Source organism: Glycine soja, chromosome 11 (assembly GCF_004193775.1).
Source record: "Glycine soja cultivar W05 chromosome 11, ASM419377v2, whole genome shotgun sequence".
Classification (NCBI taxonomy): domain Eukaryota; kingdom Viridiplantae; phylum Streptophyta; class Magnoliopsida; order Fabales; family Fabaceae; genus Glycine; species Glycine soja.
Genome location: NC_041012.1, coordinates 8,321,715 through 8,342,139, shown reverse-complemented (window position 1 = coordinate 8,342,139; position 20,425 = coordinate 8,321,715). Strand labels below are relative to the sequence as shown.

Genomic DNA, 20,425 nt, shown 5'->3' with positions numbered 1-20,425 from the left:
AATCTTTAATCAATCTTTAATCAATCAAAACTTTTTTTTCAATTTAAAATCAATCGAACTCACTTCTTTTATTTCTTCTATGCCTTTTCGGCCTCTTACCTTGCCTAAACTCTTCTTTTTCGAACTTTAAAATCAATCAAAACCAACCACTCGACTTTCTACCCCGAACTACATGATTTTGATCCCATTCGGGTATGTAGGCAAAAGACTTTGTCTTTCCAAATCAATAAAAAAAAAAAAAAAAAAATAATAATAATAAAAAAAAACTTTTTTCTCCTTTCTTTTAAACCTATCTCTTTAATCTTTTCACACTTAAGCATTTATTTCCAAACAAATAATCAATTTAGCATAAAGATAAAATAAGCAAGAGGTTCCTATAGAGTACTATAGACGTTTAGGGTGCTAGTACCTTCCCTTTGCGTAACCAACCCCGGACCTTTTTGATCTCTTAAAAAATAGGTTTTTTCGAGCTTTCTCCCTTTTCTTCGGAAAAATAAAAGATCGGTGGTGATCTTAAAATTGCGAGTCAATGCTAATCAATAGCTTGATATCCAAAAATCACCGCGACATCTATTTATTAATCATTAAGTTTTATTTTAATTATTTCAAATTACATACTATTACCGACTCATGCTATTTAATTTACTTAAAAAATTTCTAATCTATCATAACACTATTTTAATAATTTATAATTACTGTACTATTTTAACAATCATTCTTATGTCTGCACTTGCACTTTCCGCATTGGAAAATAATTCATAAATACTTAAGTATCAAACTATTAATTAATTGATATTTAAAATAAAAACGAAAAGGAAAAAAATAAACATAATAAAGTCATACAATATAATATAATAATAAAATATTTATAAAAAAAATAATATATAAAAATATTTGCATATCATTACTATGCCAGTAGCACCTGCTAATTGCTATGCATTGAAACTTTTTTCATGCAAAATCCTTAAAAGATCAGTTTTTATTTTCTTTTATCTTCCGTCGTTATTACTTTTTTGGTTTTGTTATTATGTTTGTTACAAGATTTAATATTGATCATACTTCTACTTTGGTACCCTAAAAATGAAATTACAAAATTAAAATTAAATAACAGAGAATAAGAACATGATGTTATATGGAACAATACAGTAGTTTCAGACTTTGAAGTTGTGCGCAGAGGGGACAGTTTCTACAAGGACTGGGCTAGAGTGAAGGCAGTGCACCATGGTGTAACTTGGCGAGGGGATGAAAGCGAAAACAACAGATGGAAACCACCTCAGTAGGGCATTTGGAAATGTAACGTTAATGCTACTGTGAGAACAGATGTTATGAAGCCATGCTTGAAGGTTGCAGAAGGTGAAGCTTGGGCCCTTGCAGGAGCTATCAAATTTGTCCAGACATTGGGATTAAATGATGTTACTTTTGAGATAGATTGCAAAGGAGTTGTTGACAGAATAAGTGGCTCAACCAAAGAAGTTTCATAGTTGGAAAATTTGGTCCAAAATTGTAGGAGTTTAATGGCAATTAATACAACCTTTTCAGTTGTTTTTGTAAAGAGACAAATCAACAATGTAGTGTAGCCAATGAGCTTGTTAGGAAAGCATTATTTTTACCTAGTCTCTATACTCGCTGCCATGTAATTTCTTGTATTGACGTTTTGGTGATGAATGAAATGAGTTAAATGGGTTTATATAAAAAAAAATTACAATAAAAAACAAAATAGTAAAGAAAAAAAAAATATCAAATTCAACGTTTTGTCTGCAGTGATATTTTATCATGGCAAACTTTTATAACCAGAGACAAAAAGTTAACCAAAATTTGTCATCTCCAATTAAAGAAAATTAATCATTCATTAAGAATGATGATACCTTCCGTAACCAACTTTAGGTTAGTATCCATCTGTCAATATCAATGTTCGTCTCATGATGATACAAGATATGTATGTACTTCTCACAATAATTATGACGATGATGATACAATATACCAATGTAGCTCGCATAATAGTAACCATGATGAAAACAGGACGTAGGCCTAAGCAATTGAATTGCTAGCAAAGCTATTCTTTTTACAATGAGAGTATTTACAAGGCTATTCTTTTGAAACATACTATTAAATAATACATTGATCTTATGAAAAAAATTGTAATTCAATTCAACTCAATTCAAAGTGCAATCTCTGATTAGACGCTGGAAATATTATGATCAGTGCCAACAGAGGAGGAGGAATCAAGTTGAAATTCAAAAGATTCAGCCAATTTGACTGCATCTGAAATTCTAAGCCGAGTTCCCTGTTGTCCAACAACAGTGGCAGCAACCTTAGCGGCTAATGAGCCTATGCTTCTCAAATCTGATATGCCTCTTAAAAGACCATAGAGTATGCCAGATGCATATGCATCCCCAGCACCACAAGTATCAACTGGAACACATGGAGAAGGAGGGATATATACAGCTTCTCCTTTTACACCTATGTAAGAGCCTGTAGGACCATCTGTAACGGATGCTAGAGGAACAAAGTGGCTCAGATACCTTGCAGCTGAAGCAGCACTTTCCTTTGCTTCAAAATTACAAAGAGCTCTGGCCTCATCACCATTTGCAAAGACTAAATCCACACAATTCCCAATAATTTCCCTGATGAATGAAAAAAAAAATACAAAGCAGTTATATAAAAAAACATACATGTGTGTGATCTGACACCTGCAAATATCATTTGTAGGAACAATCTTTACTTTGATTAATAGCACTTAAGTGGTTGTTCCTACAGGTTTGATGAGGCAATCTGCCAAATTGCCTTTCATTCCCCTTCACTCCTCCACACAGCCTGGTTAGCTGTTGTGCAACCAGGACTCAATTGGAAGTGGATATGTTCTAACATGATAAAATTAATTGCAAATAAGAATTGTGAAAAAATTAAAGAACAATTAGTATGATCTAACAACCAATCATCACGCATGTATTCAGTATTACTTCACATCAGATTTATGTGGTTTCCTAGATTGCTATTTACCATATTTTACAAAAATGAGATAAATGCCAAAATTAGGGGATATAGTAGTTAGTTCCAGAACAAATGATGTTATTTGCTTACAGCTTAAGTAACTAAAAACAGAACAAACACATGAAAAATTCAGGAAAAATGAAATTAATCACGCCTACCTTATTAAACTTTGCTACCCTTCAGCGCAACAAAATTTTATTACAAAATATGTCAATATGTTCATGTTACTGGGATGAAAATAACACGGCATGTGAGAATGTAATGGATTTTGATATCCAGTGGAAATGAATAAACTACTATATAAAAAACAAAGTCAGGCAATAATCTTACCAGAAATCATCAAAGTGTCTCTCAATGCAGGAGACATCTGAAGCTGTTATTGCAACCAAGGCACCATTTGTCCGTGCTTTCTCACATGCTTTGGTTATTGCTTTAATCGTATCAGGAAGTTCAAATAGATATCCTTCGACAACAAGTATGTTGGTCTTGGAAACTGCACTAGCCAAGGATGCATCATAGTTAACAGTTGAAGATGTGCCCTGAAACCGGAGTACAGAAATGTTAGCATCTACACTATTTATAGAGCTCATAGAATTAGCCAATAAAGGTAAAAGAAACTTCAAAATGCCTAAAATATCCTGCTGAAAGATGACATTTGTAGTGTACTGAACCTGATATGCAAGCATTGTGCGCTGGGCATCTGGAGTTGTGAGGACTATAACTGTTCCAGTTGTCCCATCCTTCATTGGTGCAGAAAGAAATTGCACATTTGCTCGGCGTAATTTCTCCCTAAAAAAAGTAAAAATCAAATGTAAACAAACCTGATCAAATCTCACTTGCCCAAAACAAAACTGATGGAATCATTAAATAACATAGAAACCTGTGTCCAGAAGATGAGTACACAGTACAGTGGTGTTATAAGTGAGACCAGCTAACTGGCTTTGATAAATATTTAAGTAAAAACTTGGTTAAATTAGTTTTTTTGTCTTCTATTTTATTATTTAAGTTCAATTTGGTCCTCTAATTTTTAAAATCTGTTCAATTTGGTCATGTCGCCTAAATTAAATTGATGGCGTTAGAAAATGTATATTTTGTGGCAGTTTAAAATCACTTAGTGAAGATTTTAAACAGTCATAAAGTATGATTTCTTAATGGTGTTGACCAAATTGAATCGATTTGAAAAAATAGAGGATCAAATTGAAAGAAAAAACTAGAGGAACAAATTAAATTTAAAAAATAAATTAGAAACGAAAAAAGTAATTTAACCTAAAAATTTCATAGATATTAACACAACAGATCTATACATTTTCATGCACTATAGCAACCAAAAGTAGTAAGGGTCTTGCTAACTAATGAGTGTCCTAAGCATTTTTTATTTATTGGAATTCACATTGAAAATGTATTATGTATATTATTCTATCTTATATGATTTGATGAGAGAAAGAAGTTTAAAAATTTTATGAAACAAAATCAGCTGCAAGCCCTTCATCTCAACTTGAAGACTAATAATAAAGATTAGAGAGAAGGCAAGGAACCTGTAGAAGCCCCCCAATAGATCACTCCCTACACTACCGGTCATTGCGACATTTATAGCGGGAACTTTTTGGGAGCGACTAGCAAGCCTTGCGAGGGCCACTAAGGTATTAGAAAGAGATCCTCCAGCTGCAGCTTTATAGCTGCACCCATCCATAGCCTGCAAAACTCTACCTCTTTCCTCATGATTTACTACTTTCCGTGTTCCCTTCTCTAATCCCAAATTCTTGAGGAAATTATCATCAACCATGCCAGAGAAATCTACCTAAGACGAATTTTCCAAAATAATAAGATTCATAAAAGCAAAACAAAAAGAAAGCAAACATGATGAAGAATTAGAATTACCATGGCTTGACCGAGACCCAGTACATCCCATCTTTCAGGCAAAACTAAGGAGCCAAGAAATTCCTCTTCTTCTTCTTCGTCGTCGTCGTAACTGGTCCTCATGGGTTGTTCGTATTCTGTATCTTCTGGGACTCGCTGCTTCGAAGCTGAGGAGGCGTCCCTACGGTGGCATAAAACAATGTGGGGAGTGCGGGGGGCATTTGGTAATTTGGGAAGGAAAGAAGAGAGAGGTGGGGTTGGAAAGAAGAGAGAGGAGGAAAGAAGGTGGGGGGAAGAGTAGATACGAAGAAGAGACAGAGACATGGAAATGGAAAGTGTTGCTTTGTGTCCGAAGAGAGAGAGACACAAAGGAAGGAACCACGAGGAACGAGCGATGCGGTGCAGTGGTAACGTAAGTGAAGAGAGACACGACACAAAGATAAGGAAATGAAAGTGGGAGGGGATAACTCAAATTACGGAATCACCCTCACCTCTCACAGATTCTAGAAATTCCACTCTAGACAATAACATCCTCTTCACCCTTATGCTCAATATTCAATCAAGGTTAACACCAACAAAATAACATGAAATTATTGATATAATTTTGTTAAAAAATAATCATGAAAAATTTAAAATTTATTTATTTCAAATATAAATTCTGTTCAATGAATTATTATATTCAATTCTAATAATTTAGTCACTAATATTATGTAAATAATCATAAATATTAAATTTTAAATAAGTTTACTGACATTTTAAAAAATATTATAAATGGAATTAAATTTAAAAAATTAGTTTGTTCAATTTTAATTAAATTGTTAAAATTAATTTTGTAAAGATATTAAATCAAATAAACTTTCAGTGTTGGGCTCCATGATTGACTTTCTTTGGGCTTTGGACATATGGTAAAGATACAGTCTTCAATAGTAGATCTAATATCCAATCATTCTTCATTCACTTGATTTTAAGTCAGGCTCGTCTAATCCACCTTGATGATCAACGAACTCCTCCTCTTAATAGAAAGTTTGTCATCCATAGGGAAGTTCATATTGCATGGTCTCCCCCGCTCGAAGCTTTCTTCAAGATAAACATTGATCGATGGTCCTTATGATGTAACAAATGCTACAACTGCTTGTGGTGGAATAATTATAGATTATTTTGATAGAACCATCAAATGTTTCTATGTTAAGTTGGGTACGTGTAATGCCTTCCTGACCAATGTCACTTTTGAAATGGATTCCAATGCAACAGTTCACATGATTAATGTTCATATTCCTCATGCTCTCCTATTTGAGGACTAGCTTGCGGGCCACTGATTGTAATTCCTCATGCTTAGCATATTTATCTGAAAATGAAACAAAATTGATTATCATTTTAGTATTCTAGGTTTAGTGTTTTTTAGTATATTTTGAGTTGTATGAATCAAAACGACATGAGAGCAATGCTTGAATTTCAAGGATAAAAAGTTATGCAACTTTCATGAAGACCCAATGTTGACAATATCACATTGTACTGATGATTTTGGTCACGTATATTGCAACACTCTATTTTATGTTTTAGGTTATCAGATTTAGTATATCTTTTGGAGTTTGTTTTCACATTTTTCATCAAGAAAAAAACTTAGTGAAAAGTGACGACAAAAGATTAAGATTAAGAATAATTCATATCTCTTATTCCTTTTTAGTTTAAATATTTTTGCTTAATTCCTTTGATTTTTCTTTCTCTTTGTTTGAGTTTTTTTTTCTTTAGTTTTTATAATTTGATTTGATCTTTATACACACATAATGTTCTAGTTGAGTTATTTCATTGTTCTATTAAGTTCTCCTATTTATTTTTTCTTTATTTGTTAAAAATATTTTATTTCTATATTTTATTTATGCAAAGTGTTTTGGCCATTATTTTTCATAATTCTAGGCATTTTTAAAATCACGACATACATTTGAAAAGGTTATAATGTGTCTTAAAAATGATTTTGATTCTAGACTTTAATTTTTGAAGAATAAATTATACTATTTAGGTGTTGGTTGTTTAAAAAAAACTAAATTTAAATTGTCTAAAAGAATAAATTATATTACAGAAGGTTTATGTAATATAAAAACTAGTTATCCTTTAACTACAACTAGAAAATGCACTTTAATTTTATAGATGATTATTATAGAGATGGTAAAAAAGGGGGTAAGCAATGAGCCATGGAAATTTTGTTCCCAATTTGTTTCGGATCTGTGTTGACAAACCCTAACCCTGAGGAGTATGAGTGGTTACTGAGATTGAGGAATTGACGAAAAGGAAAGGAAAGGGGGAGATGTACCTGAAGAAACCGCTATGGAGTGAAACAGGGAAAGACGATGGTGGAAGTGCAAAGACAGAAGAAGAGGATCATGGTGATGGTGCAGTGAGTGAGGTCGTGAAGTCACTGCAGCAACAGAGAGTGTATAGAGAAGTCACTCTTGCACTCAGAACTGGCCTCAGAGACGCGCGTGCCGAGTTCTCCTTTCTCCGTGTTCGCGCTCTCCGTTCCATTCTCAAGTTCCTGCGTTCCGTTGCGGAGTCCGGTTCAACCATCGACCTCTTTAACCAAACCCAATCCATTCCCCAACTCCAAGGTCTCTTCTGTTCTCTTTTGCATTCTGTTAAATATGTGTTTGTTCATTGTTCATTGCTATTTGCAGTGGTTCCGGTCTTGTTTCATCACTCGCTCAAAGAAAGTGGGGATGATGATTACAATGAGAAGAAGATCAAGGTAGGGGATTTGAGTCATATATTATTTGGTGTTGAACCGATGAAGTTGACGAGTCCATCCACTGATGCTGAAGTTGCGCTCGCTCTTAGAGTCTTGGAAGGGTGTTGTTTGCTTCACCCTCAGAGTACGGCTCTCGCCCATCAACACAACGCTATTCAGGTCAGGTGTCCATCATTTTTTTGTTTACATCTTTTCGTGTTTTCCATTTCTGTAAAAACAAACTGTTAGCTACTAAGTTGTTTATGTAAAAATTGCTGCCACCTTTGCAGGTTTTAATGAATATATTATCCACTCGTGGAGTGCTTGAGCAAGGTGCATGCTTAGATGCTCTAATCTCATTGATGGTGGATTCATCATCCAATCAAATGGTACCCTGACTCTTTCTTGACTTTACATCATTTGCAAATATGTTTCTTTTGTCCTCCTTCCATTCTTTTCTGTTTTAAAAAACTTTAAATATCCGAGGGTCTTGGCTTAGCTGATAGGATGTACTGATTGATGTTCCTCTTGATGCTTATCAGATAGTTTGTCTAAGGTTTTGCTGCTAAAGAACATTTTCTTTGTCAGTTCATTTTTTTCTTCAAATTTCTCTCTCTTGATAATTATTTATCAGGATTTCGAGAAATGTAGTGGTATCATGGAAGTTGCTGACCTTCTAAGAGACAAACAACTGGATGAAAATCTCAGGTACTGCTGCTTTTTACAACTAGTCTCATTCATTTTAATGCTCTATAACTTGTCTGATATGGATCTTTGGCTCTCTTCTGTAGATAAGTAGTATGTAGGTGCTCTATTCTTGTTGGTCATGTTTGGTTATTCCTGTAAAATTGTATTAGCTTACCTTGTCATTTCTTCAAGATATTATTATGTAGAGGCTTTTTATATGGTATTAGAAGAGAGCATCAGAATTTCTAATTTAGCAAGCTCAGATCATTTGATTATTTTTCTTATTCGTTTCTGAAATGTGAAAGAAAATGTGAGTGGTTATGATGTAAGATTGCTGGAGTAGAGGTAAAGCAGTTAGAAAAGAAAACAAGCTTGCCACACCGAAGAGATGAAGGGAGAATCTGCTAAGTAAATTCTTTCGCCTTAATTTCATTGAATTTCCCTAAACCTTTGTCAAACTAAAAGGACAACTCCAGAACACCTTTTTATCCATTTACCTTGCAAAACCTCAGACTTCGTTAGCAAAGTATACGTTCAAATTTCAGTGTTCCAAAAACAGCCCAAGCATGTTACTCAAAACTGCCAAACTACCTCACAAGGATAAAGAGATGACTATTGGACTATTGGTTACAGTCTTACAGAACATTTATGACACCTACTGGAATGTGATGGAAAGGGCCTTGTGAGGTCTCTGCGCTTGTAACAAGTCATTATTGTTTATCCTATCAAGTATTGTAGTCCGAATAAAAGCTGTAGCCTAAACATTGCTAAACAATTGGAACTTAGGGAGAGGAGAAAGGTTTCCAATAAGAAATTGGGAAAAACATTTACCGATGAATAAACCTGAAGGACCTAACGTCCAAGTGCAGGCATCTAGAGTATGATAGGTATGGAAGAATCAAGAATCAAGAATTTGATACAAAGACGTCACCACACGTCAAATTAGAAGTCTTTTTCTTCTCTTTTGATTGCCTAATCTATATAAAGGAATTTCTGTAAGTTGGAATGCAATGTAAATGTGTAAACCTTGAGATTATTAAGCTTGTTGTGGCAAATTTTTGCCTTGGGAAAAGATGAAAAATTGGTTGTTTTTTATTCTTATTTCAAGCACTTTGTTTGTCATGTGGTGGCTTGCTATCTCTAGGTAACTCAATTATAATAATAAAGGACCTGTTGTATCTTAGGTTAAAATGTGGAGAGTTTTTGCTGCTGCTCATTGGACATGTCAATGGAAGAGATGCACCTCCTTTGGCAACTATACATGAAGATACAAGGCGTCTTCTAGGGGAGAAATCAGCCTCTTTGATATGGGCTGCTAGTCAGTTCGGCTCAACACTAGATCCAGAGCAGAGACTAACAGCTCTTCAGATCCAGGCTCGCAGGGTCCTTGAATCATTGGACTTGTACTAAATTTTAAGGATAGCATCTGCAACTTTAGGCAATTGTCATCATTGATTTGAAAAAATTTGCAGAGAATGTGCTCCTTTTGGTTTTCGATTTTTGTATGTGTATTCGCCTTTCTTAGCTACAATAATAATTGCTGTTGCAATCTGGTTAAGCTTTTACTATTTTTATTTTGAAGTTGTATGCTTTTCTTCTAAAGCAACTATTGATGAAGGAAAGAAAGTGTGTATTCGACTAAGTTCTTAACATAATTTATACTAATGTTTGCCCCCTGGGGTTACATATTGGTACACATAATTTACCAACCTCACCCGGAATGCATCAGCATCTCGGTTACTGAATCCTGTATTCCTGTATCGTAATCCCCCTCTGCTAATTAAATCTGAAATCTATATATATTGTTTTTTGCTAATAATTGTCCAGTAGTAATGACTAAAAGAGATAAAATTAGATTTTTTTTATTGAAAAATGTAATATTTAATGAGGTTGATATATTCATATCGTAATCTTTAATAAAAAAGTTTTTATTTATTATTTTTCAAGCATTGTACCATTGGCTTTAGTTATGGTAATAATTATTAAAGTTAATGTCATCTATATCTATATTTTTAAGATAGAAGCTGTCTCATTTATTAGGACCAATGTTGTACAATAAACAAAAAAAAGCAAAACGATTAGATGAATGACTAATGCATAGCCTCTGGATAATATTTAGGAATGTGTTTGCTGCTGCGTATCCTGAACCAAAATGTCCACATTTGACTTGAAATTACTCACTTTTGTGTTGGATGAAGAACCAAACACAATTTTTTACAAGTTTTCTTTAAAATTTGTTTGTTTGTGCAAGTATCTCCATTTTATTAGAAATGCTATACATAAAATACTTCCGCATGTTTGAATAATATTTTATATCAGATAGGTTTTAAAAATTTACTCTTTTGAATTTTCAACAAGAATACCCAATATTGTAAATTGATTGAAATGGGAATAAATTAATTCGAATATTAACTAGAAGTAATTAAAAGAGTCAATAATTAAATTAGTGTTTTAAAAAATTAATAACATTGACAAAAACTAAATTAGCTTACTTTTTACAATATACTTTTATTTTTAATTTTCTAAAAAACTAAATTAGGGTAGTGAATATTTATTTTAAAAATGATTTTGATGTTTATTTATTGACAAAGATTTAATCAATTTTTTATTATGAAGTTATTGGTTGGAGTGATATAATAGAATTCCAAAAAAATGAGCTATTAGATTTTGCTGGGAGTAAAGCCGATAAATACTTAATAGTTATGTCATGCGTGGCCGAGAAGAGAAGTGAACTGAAGGGTGGGTGGTGTGATTGAGTATGAGCATGAATTCTCTCCTAGCAAGCACGCGTGCTTCTTCTTCTCCATTATACCAACACTCTTCCACCTTGACACTCAGACAACCCCATTTTCTTTTCATCTCCTCCAATTCCAAGTCGTCTGCATTTCCATTGGTTGCATATTGTTCCTCTGCCCCTTCACCCAATGAATCAGACCAAACCATTCTTCTAAACGGAACCTTTCATTCTCAAGTCACAACCCCCAAAATCCCTCCCTTTGTATCTCCTGTCCCCAAGCTTAGCTTCAGCGACCAAGCTTTCTTTCTCCTCGCTTTCATCGCCTCCACGGTATGATCCCTTTGGGGCTAATTTTTTAGGTTTTCGTCTTTCTAAATCAGAATTCTTATAAAGAAACAGTGTTACTTCAACTAAAACTAACGTTGTTCCAAATCTTCTTAGTTAATCGTTACCTCCCCCCCCCCCCCCCCCCCCCTCGAATTTCTACTTTCGATTTGAATTAAAATTGTTGCTCACGAGATGTTTTGATTCACGTTTCTACAGACGTCAGTGGCATTCACTAGCCTTGTTTTTGCTGCTGTTCCCACCCTATTTGTAAGTTGTCTATCACATTCTAGCAGGTTGCATTTGCTTCCTTTTGGTTCTGTAAAGTATATTCATACATTGAGATTTCATTGTTTAAATTTCTAATTAAGAAGAGTTCTGGCTGAACAAAGTGTCAAGTATTCATACTTGTATCAAATAGGTTTACCAAGGAGGAATCGTTAGCTGTTTAGTAAGTTAAACACCTAAAAAGGATTTGGAATCTGCACATAAGACCTCTTCGACTGGAAAGAATGCTATTGCTAGGCTCAATCGTATTCCAATTTAGATACCCCTTTATGTGACTTATGTTAAAAAGATGTCCTACATATAATGTGGATTGATCTTTGGTTTTAATGTTTTGGTGTAAGCTCTTCCTCCTTCTGTTTGATTTGATTCAGTGGGAATTTGACTTGGCTTATTCACTATGCCTAGAACACTTCTTTCTGCAACAACATTGTAATTCCCAAGCCCCTGGGTTAAGGAGGAGGGTTATGTTAGGCCCTCGGCAGCCAACGTAAAACTTGATGTTATACTTTTCATGGATTAGCCGACCTCACCTAGTGGGATAAGGTTTTGTTGTTGTTGTTGTTGTTATGTTTTTATCACTGTATGTTTTCATGTCTAGGCATACCATATGTCATCCCCTTGTTTGTGTTATTTGGATAATTGTTAAACCTAAACAATCTCTAAATACTATGTCTTCCTTAGGCAATGAGAAATGCTGCATTATCCCTTTCAAAGCTGGCAGATACAGCTCGTGAGGAGCTCCCTAGTACCATGGCTGCTATTAGGCTTTCGGGGATGGAGATAAGTGATCTAACACTAGAACTAAGTGATCTAAGGTAACAATGATTACCTTCTTTGAATTCATTGTTGTTGTGTTTCTTTCCATATATTATGTCTTTCCAGATGTTGGTTATTTTTAAGATTATTAACTGTACATATTAGTTCTGTTTTGTGCTACTTATTTGTACTGCTGTCCTATAGTGTACCAAAACCTGCATTTAATGCATTCTTACTAGTATCATTAAAGCAGAAATGCAAGAGACAAATATATTCATTAAAAGGGTTTCTCTCATTCTAGTGTTCTTCTTGCTTTTAGTTGCTGGGTGTTGAAAACTCATTCTTAAGAGTATAGATTGACTGTAATTTACTTAAGCCAATCTGTTGACCCTAAGCACTCCATATTTCTAGCCACAAAAGATTTGTAAATTGTAACAATTTATGGAACAAGAGGTTTCCATGCCAGTGATTTGAACAATTTATAAGATTGTTTCATATACAGTTCCTTTGGAACAGCAAGACATGGATATTATGAACTTACATCAACAGGAATTGGACCCTTCAGGAAGACTTTTCTCCTCTCGCCCTGATTGCTTCATGCAAGACTCGTAATTCTTATGATTGGTTTCCCTTCTGAAGTTTAGCTGGTCCTGGGAGAGTTCCTTTTGAACCCTTCTATTCCATCATTGGAAGATGTGTTTGGCTGTTCACCCACTGTTTTGTTTATTATGCAAGTGAAAAGTACTGACATATACCTTTCAATCTGATAGAACTCTATAAATTTTATCAGGAAAGTATGATTTTTTAAAATTTTGGACATTTGGCAACCACTAATGATAAAAAAGTAGATACTCTTTTATCAGGAAAGGAAACGCTAGCAACACTTTCTTTCACACACTCTTCATTATTGGGCGGGGTTTGTGAAACCCACACAGCATTCCCTCTTATTAAGCAGGTCCCACAAAAATTTCACCTAATAATAAGAGTGTTAAGAAGAGTTTGTAAAAAAATGCTAGTTTCCCTCTTATGAGGAATTGGTTTTCAAAGTCAGCTTTAACTGTGTTGCGTATCTTGATCTAATCATTTGTTTTTTGGCAATTAGCCAGGAAATAGCAGATGGAGTCAACAAGTCAGCTCAAGCTTTGCAAGCTGCAGAAGCTGGAATCCGACAGATTGGTTCAGTGGCACAACAACAAACCGTATGTATGTATGCTGTGTCTGCCTAGATTCCTTTATTTTTTTTCCCCAATTAATCTTAACTACAATATTTGGCAGCACAGTCATGTACAGAGAAGAAATAAAAGAGGGAAGGCAAAGAATCTGGGATTTTTAAATTCGTTGTTTCATGTGTAGAAACGTTGAGTTTAATTTTTCAATAAGGATGATTTGTGTAAAGGAACTCACTCAAGTGTTACTTGAATAATACATACCCGCACACTAATCAATCATCAATCTCTTTGCACACTTGCATTCATATACAGACAGAGCTTTGAATTCATTCCATTTAACAGCTAAAACATTGAATTATTAAGTAGTCAATTTTCTTTTAAGCAAGCAAAAGAGATCCTGTATTGGAGCATTTGTTGATACATGGGTTGATATCAGAGCAATCTTATCTTTCTTCTATGCTAGTCTGATTATAGTTTGGTTTGGTTTAATACAGCTATGATTCAAGAGAGGGCAAGTTTACCCGTAATTTCTTTGCAACCTGCTGTTGCTGGAGCTGCTAGAAAGACTTCTAGAGCAGTTGGCCGAGCCACAAAGAGCTTGTTGAACATCATTTCAGGAAGGCAAGACGCAACAGCAGAATATGATGATGACGTAACTTACATGTGAGAGATCAGTTAAAATGGTTCTACTGCGTGAATATTCATTCTCTTTGCTCAATGCTCACGACCCAAATCTAGTGTAGGAGGAGGATACTGTAAATTATGAAAGGATTTGAATATCTTGTGTCGTAATGTATAAGCTTGACCTTTTTACGCACGACTCACAAATAAAGGTGCGGTTATAATTGCAGCACTCAGTTGGCATTTACAAACACATGCCATATTCATTGCCCTGCTGAGAACCAAAGTGCGTGCGTTGCAAATGATTCTGTAGCAGTAGTACAGAGCCGCCAAGTTTATTTTTTTGAAGCATATCAGAATTTATGTTTGCATGACACGGTAAATTTGATTATTAACTTCATCCTAAAACAAACCATTGCACAATTTTTTTAATGAAATTTATGGAAAAATCACACTATATAAATTTATCACATTTTAAAGTATTTTATTTATTTATTTTGTGATAGCTAATTTTTTTTTCTCCCCATATACTCACATTCTATTTTTGCACCCCAAATTCTCATTTTCCGATCTCTTAAATAAGCCCCGTTGCATGTTCCACCCACCATAAGATTTGGACAAACTCCGAAGCTTAGAGTGGATTCCAAAACAACAATAAATAATAATGACGTATATTTTTTTTATTAAATAACAATGTATATTTTTACAAGGTTAAAAAGTTCATCTAAGTATTAGTACATAAATAGATAAAGTAAAATTATGTTAGATAATCATTAAGTTTTAAAAACAATTAGATTATAAATATATTTATAAAAGAATTTAAGTGTTTTTTAAACAAAAAAAATTATCCTACATATTAAACATAAACATAAACATAGTGTTCATAGCCTAATTATTTTAAAATAAAAGTCTTGAATGAATAAATTTCAGTTAAATTGTAAAGTGAGCGAGAGGAAGAGAGTTTTGTGGGGGTAAGGAGAAGGAAGATGGAGAAGGAGAAGCATTGGATATCGAAATCGAATTCAAAGGTGTGTAAAAGATGCAAGCAAAACTATGAGCCGGCTTCTAACACTTGAACCTCTTGCCGTTTCCACACTTCCTTCTTCGTTTGTCGCCGTCACGACGATCAAAAGAGGTCTGTGACTCTCTTTCCCCTTTCTTTCTATCATTTTCTTTTCAATTTAATCTCATATAGACGTGCAATTTTTAATTGATCATCATGCTCAGCAGGATTACATTCCTCTGTTCTCAAAGGTTAATTTTCCCATGACATCACCTTCCTTTATTGAATGATGTTCTTGTAATGAGTGTTTTAGTTTAGCTCATGTTCTGCTTTTTTTTCTTTCTTTTTTCATTTTTACGGCAAATTTTAATTTTTTTAGCAGAGAGATCGAACCCGCATCCTTTCCTCTCTTCCCTTCTCCCTTAACCATCCTACTCACCTTACATCTCCCCGCCTATATTTTTAGGAATTTCATTTATGTCATGCCATCATCTTTGTCACTGTTTTGATGGCTGGTTTATTTCTCATCTATAAATGGGATGTCATATTGCCTTTAGTGCAACTTGTGGTCTTCTTCCCAACACAGGATAAAAAAACTAATTCTGCATAAAATAGGTTGATAAGCTAATCGTGCAGTGTTGTTCACAACTTGCATAGTATTTTTAAAAGAAAAACTCTGGGCAGAGGTTGAAGTGTTAGAAGCCACAACTTAGACGAAATAATATAAAAATGGAATTTCTTGATTAAGTTGTGGTTCTAGATGATGATTTACATAAAACATATATTTTTTTAAAAGTATCATGGCTTCATTATTGTGACCATAAATTGTAAGAATGATGGAATATGTACACCTGTGGCTGTCACATTTATTTTGGTTAGAAAGAACTTTTTGGCTTCTGCCAGTGGTTTGTTGATGATGGATACAATGTTTGTATGATCCCTGATGCCATGTTAAAAGCATTTTATTTGTTATGTATTAGAAACTACTAAGGCTTTAACACCGTAGAATCTCACCTTTGAGTGTTTTACATGTGAGTAGAGAGAGAAGACTGGTAGAAACCCCAGTTAGGAGAGTAGCCTAGATGTAGAAAGTGATTGATCATAGGCAAAACCTTGAAACTATTAAGAAGGATTTGGAGGTAAAGGGTTTGTCTATGAACATGATTCATAATAAAACTATGGCATTGCTTGATAAATGTAACTGACTCCATCTAGTAGGAAAACTCTTAGACGTTGTTGTTGTACCAAGATTCTAAGATTTCATTTAGCTGTAAGAAACTAAACTAAGAATTCATAGTTCACTACTTTCCTTTTATTACAATTGTCAATTGTCAAAAACTGAGTTTGACTGCAATCTTCTAACACTGACTAAGTTTCTGATATATTTCCTTCTTGATTATTTTTAACACGGTTACATTACTGTATTCACTATCCAAAAGTCTTAACAATTTCCCTGACAAAAAGGACAATTTGTCCAATAACATATTTCTGTTCTCTAACTATTTCTTGGATCCAGTTTGTTGTTGGAGCTCCAGGTGCTCTGCGTCTTTGTGTAAGGTTGTTCTTCAGTTGTCAAAATCTGTTTTTCTAAAAAATTTCACACTTATAGCCTCAAATTTCTACTAGAACCCCGGAGGATTAACATGTCACTGTGTCAGACATGCCATGTTCAGTGCAATTTTTTAGTGGTAATTTGCAAAACATACCAAGCAGGATTAAGTTTTGTGAATACTTGTTCTTTCTCTGTTCCAAAGGGTGAAATTCTTAAATAAAGCAAAGCATAATTTGCCAATGTTATGTTTGGACAACTAAATTGGAGTACGTTACAAAGAAGTAACATAAATGAGGAACTGTTGATATTATTAACGTTTGTTCTTAAAAGGCAACGGGATAGACAGCCTGCTGCCTATTATTTTAGGAATGAAGTATTAAGCTGACCAGATCTTAGGGTTAGCTTCATCACCTTAGCAGGTGTAAGCCAGGCTGGTGACCTAGAATTTTCATATTTTTGTTCGAGTTGAATTATCTATCTATTCCCATATTCTGTCATTTTTTTTTGTTAATTATGAAGGTACTATGAATTGGGCCCGGATGATCCACCTTATGCTGCCAAGTTCTATGACTGTTGTGGGGCTGAAGACCCTGAAGCTTCTGGCTGCACAACCAATTTTCATGTCTCTTATGACGAAGACTGATGATATAATATCTCATCTTACTACTTAGTATTGGACAATTTACCATCATCATACTTGTCTCATTTTTACCAATATATATGTTTTCAGATTCTTCATCTATACCTTGTTTTGTTGTGCACAAACTGAGTTTGATGATCATGTTTTCTTAATTTCTAATTTTTCATCTGCACGTATTCCTTGTAAATGATTTTCATATTATTTCTAAACATCACTAGTGGCCATCTCTCGTGGGATGCGATTGCAATTGGGACTTGGAACACTGCCATGCCTTACCTTTTAGGATTTATGTTTTTCCGGTGCTCTACATCATATTTTTGAGGGTATTGCGGTCGTGTAATAATATATGAATATTATTTTATTCCAAACAAATCTATTAACAGTTATTAATTTTTTTTAGCACATTATATCATCTATTAGACTTTACACTTCTCTCTCTAGATGTCATCTAGTATTTTTTAGGTGTCCGCCTACAATTTTTCTTGGGGTTAGATGTTCAGGTTGGCCTCTTTTTCAACTAATCCAGTACTACCTATAGGAGCCCATCTACACAGTTAGGTGTTCTGCATTCTTTAGTTAATTTAATTTATTACTAATATTTGAAAGAGTGGAGGCATGAGGAACCATATAGCCATATAGGCGTATACCTTTTATATATATATACGGAGACATTTTAAAAGTTATCTTGTTATGAAAGGATAATTTTTTTTTGGTTCAATATCTAAATTATTTTAAAGTTCATGCAACTATAATTTAATATAAAGTATTAATTTTTACATTATAAAATTGAAATTTTCTATGTTTTGGTTGGAGATATTATTGCAAAATAATATATGCCTACATATATAAATTAATCCAACCAAGCAAGAAATTCATAAATATAAATGAAGAAAATGTTTTTTTTTTTAATTTAACATATAATTAAATAACATTTTCAAAATATTTTTTTTTTGCTGAAATTTCAAAATCATTTAATATCAAGTGAATATATTACTCTAACACTTTAAGCATATTTAAATTTCTAAGATAATTACCAATCTATATGAAGAAGTACATTACTTTAAGTACACTCAAAACCACTGTTTTTCCATCGAGTACTTGTGTAGGTATAACCGCTAAATTAGAAAAAAAAAAATATTTGGATACCATCATATGTTTGTAATCTTAGTCAATCTTCATGTGATACTTAATTGAGTTTTTATTTGTTTTTAAATAATTTCTTTTACTACGTTCATGTAAAAGTTAACCAGCATAGACACGTAATGATCACAAAATATACTGTAGTTTCTGACTAAATAGTTGGATATAATGTTTAGATAAATCTTCAAAATAGTGATTTTTAAGGTATAAATTCATGACATTACATATAAAACTTATCTTAATCTATCTTTAAATCATATTTCACTTTTTATTACTATCACGACCGATCACTTAAGTTATATTTTATTTTAGATAAAAGTTTGAAACATCTCATAAAAAAGAAGATAATAAGTTGAAGCATGTAGTTTTTGGGAATTTTAATGCACATTCTAAAATTTCGAGACAAAAGATAAAAAAGAGAGAGAATTTATTGCTTTAAAAGTATTTTTGAGTTTTCTCAACTAAATCCAAACCATGAACATAAGAACATGAATTTTTGACATATGCGGAAGTGATTTGTTTTTTTTCATTCACAAAATTTAGTGAATGCAACAAGAATAAAGCGGAAATTGGTCTGTCATCTGACATTTTGCATGTGACAAAATCTTTGGGGAGCGATTATTAATGAAAGGAACTGCAGGTGGTGCCGCTAGCAAAACAACCAACTAATGTGTTTGTTTGTCATGAGTGGCGTTAGCGTGGTCTAGTTAATTGAAGTAAAAATAAGAGTGGTTTGAGGAATGAGGCAAAAGGGTAAGAAATACTCATTGACTATTGTGTGTGTGTGATTAATTCAATTCATTAATATTAAAAGGATTTGAGAGGGAGAAAGAAACAATACAACATGCTCCCCACCTAAGGATGATGATGATGTTACGTGTTTGCTGTCTGTACTTGTGCCAATCTGAATCTGCAATTGCAAATTAAACCAGATGAGTTTTTTGCCATTTTTATTTTGATACCTCTTCCCATGTGCATGCCAGTTGTCTCAAACTTCACAGCTTTGTATTCTCGCGCCATATATATTTATATGACTTGCACCAACCATGCATAAATTTGTCCATGTTAACGATGTCTAACTAGACTTGCTGGCCAAATATAGGCTGCTGTTGCAATTTTCATAGATTTATGTCATTTTATTATTGTGTAATGTTAAATAATAATTGCGTTGCTTTTATCAGTTTATATATGATGGGGTCAACTAGGCAGAAGACAGAAGTTACTATACATAACGCAATTAACATTATTGGTTGAGACATGTCATGTGAGTGGTCATGTGGATGGTATGCAAACAAATTAAACAACAATGACTATTAACCTAATATCTCAATATTTATTTTGTTATCGACTACGCACTAGTCAATCAGTAAAATAGATGGTGTGTGCTATTTGGGAAATCAACAAAAGCTGCTGGACAGATCACTAAAAAGAGGCAGAGAAATAATGATATAAAGGGGAAAGAAAATATCAATTAAGAATGTATTTATAATGCAAAAAATTTCTACACGACAATTCAATTATAAATTATCATCACTTAATTGAACCCACAACACAAGTGACAATAACTTAAGTCCTTAAGTCCAAAGTTCAATGATTATGTGAATAAAATAACATATGTTAAGAAAATATTTTTCTTAACGAGTATTATATTTTCTCGAGAGATTAGTTTCATAGCTTTTAAATATAAAGATAGGTTGGACATGTTGTCAACGAAAAAGATTTTCACATTATTGAAATTTGTTAATTTTTGTAATGAATACTTGTTGGATGGGGGTTGAACCAGCGTTTAAGTTGAGTAAACAATTATCAAACATGCTGTTAGTTACTGGATGCTGCCAGTTTGTCAGATTTGCTGTAGAATCGCAACAACCAAGTAGCATGCTTTTTTATTTTCATAAAAGAAAAATAATGTTTACTATATAATATTATAATTGTCAGTTG

General features: G+C 33.5%; 3 protein-coding genes and 1 long non-coding RNA gene across 6 annotated transcripts; 3 read left to right on the top strand and 1 right to left on the bottom strand.

Moving 5' to 3' along the window:
* Positions 1-1,871: 1,871 nt before the first annotated feature.
* Positions 1,872-5,281, bottom strand: LOC114377463 (uncharacterized sugar kinase slr0537-like). Of its 3 annotated transcripts, XR_003659085.1 has the most exons (6): positions 4,870-5,281; positions 4,527-4,789; positions 3,663-3,780; positions 3,322-3,530; positions 2,723-2,861; positions 1,872-2,624 (listed from the first exon to the last, which is right to left on the bottom strand). XR_003659085.1 is itself a non-coding variant. In XM_028335978.1 (5 exons), exons 1-5 carry the CDS (start codon positions 5,170-5,172, stop codon positions 2,177-2,179), a joined length of 1,341 nt encoding a protein of 446 aa, XP_028191779.1. In that variant the 5' UTR covers positions 5,173-5,280; the 3' UTR covers positions 1,872-2,176. The 3 variants fall into 3 exon arrangements, 2 of the variants coding, with proteins under 2 accessions (XP_028191779.1, XP_028191780.1); XM_028335978.1 differs by lacking the exon at positions 2,723-2,861 and having other exon boundaries at positions 4,870-5,280; XM_028335979.1 differs by lacking the exon at positions 2,723-2,861 and having other exon boundaries at positions 4,527-4,785; positions 4,870-5,033.
* A 1,683-nt stretch (positions 5,282-6,964) lies between these two features.
* On the top strand, positions 6,965-9,909 carry LOC114377254. The gene is made up of 5 exons (XM_028335689.1): positions 6,965-7,451; positions 7,518-7,747; positions 7,858-7,956; positions 8,202-8,275; positions 9,439-9,909. The coding sequence occupies exons 1-5, from the start codon at positions 7,151-7,153 to the stop codon at positions 9,662-9,664; spliced, it is 930 nt and encodes a 309-aa protein (XP_028191490.1). The 5' UTR covers positions 6,965-7,150; the 3' UTR covers positions 9,665-9,909.
* Positions 9,910-10,948: 1,039 nt separating this feature from the next.
* Positions 10,949-14,500, top strand: LOC114373095. The gene is made up of 5 exons (XM_028330639.1): positions 10,949-11,321; positions 11,535-11,585; positions 12,285-12,418; positions 13,462-13,562; positions 14,023-14,500. Exons 1-5 carry the CDS (start codon positions 11,013-11,015, stop codon positions 14,193-14,195), a joined length of 768 nt encoding a protein of 255 aa, XP_028186440.1. The 5' UTR covers positions 10,949-11,012; the 3' UTR covers positions 14,196-14,500.
* Positions 14,501-15,083: 583 nt separating this feature from the next.
* On the top strand, positions 15,084-17,633 carry LOC114374585. Its single transcript, XR_003658585.1, has 2 exons — positions 15,084-15,284; positions 17,224-17,633. It is a non-coding gene; the product is annotated as an uncharacterized LOC114374585 (long non-coding RNA).
* Positions 17,634-20,425: the final 2,792 nt, after the last annotated feature.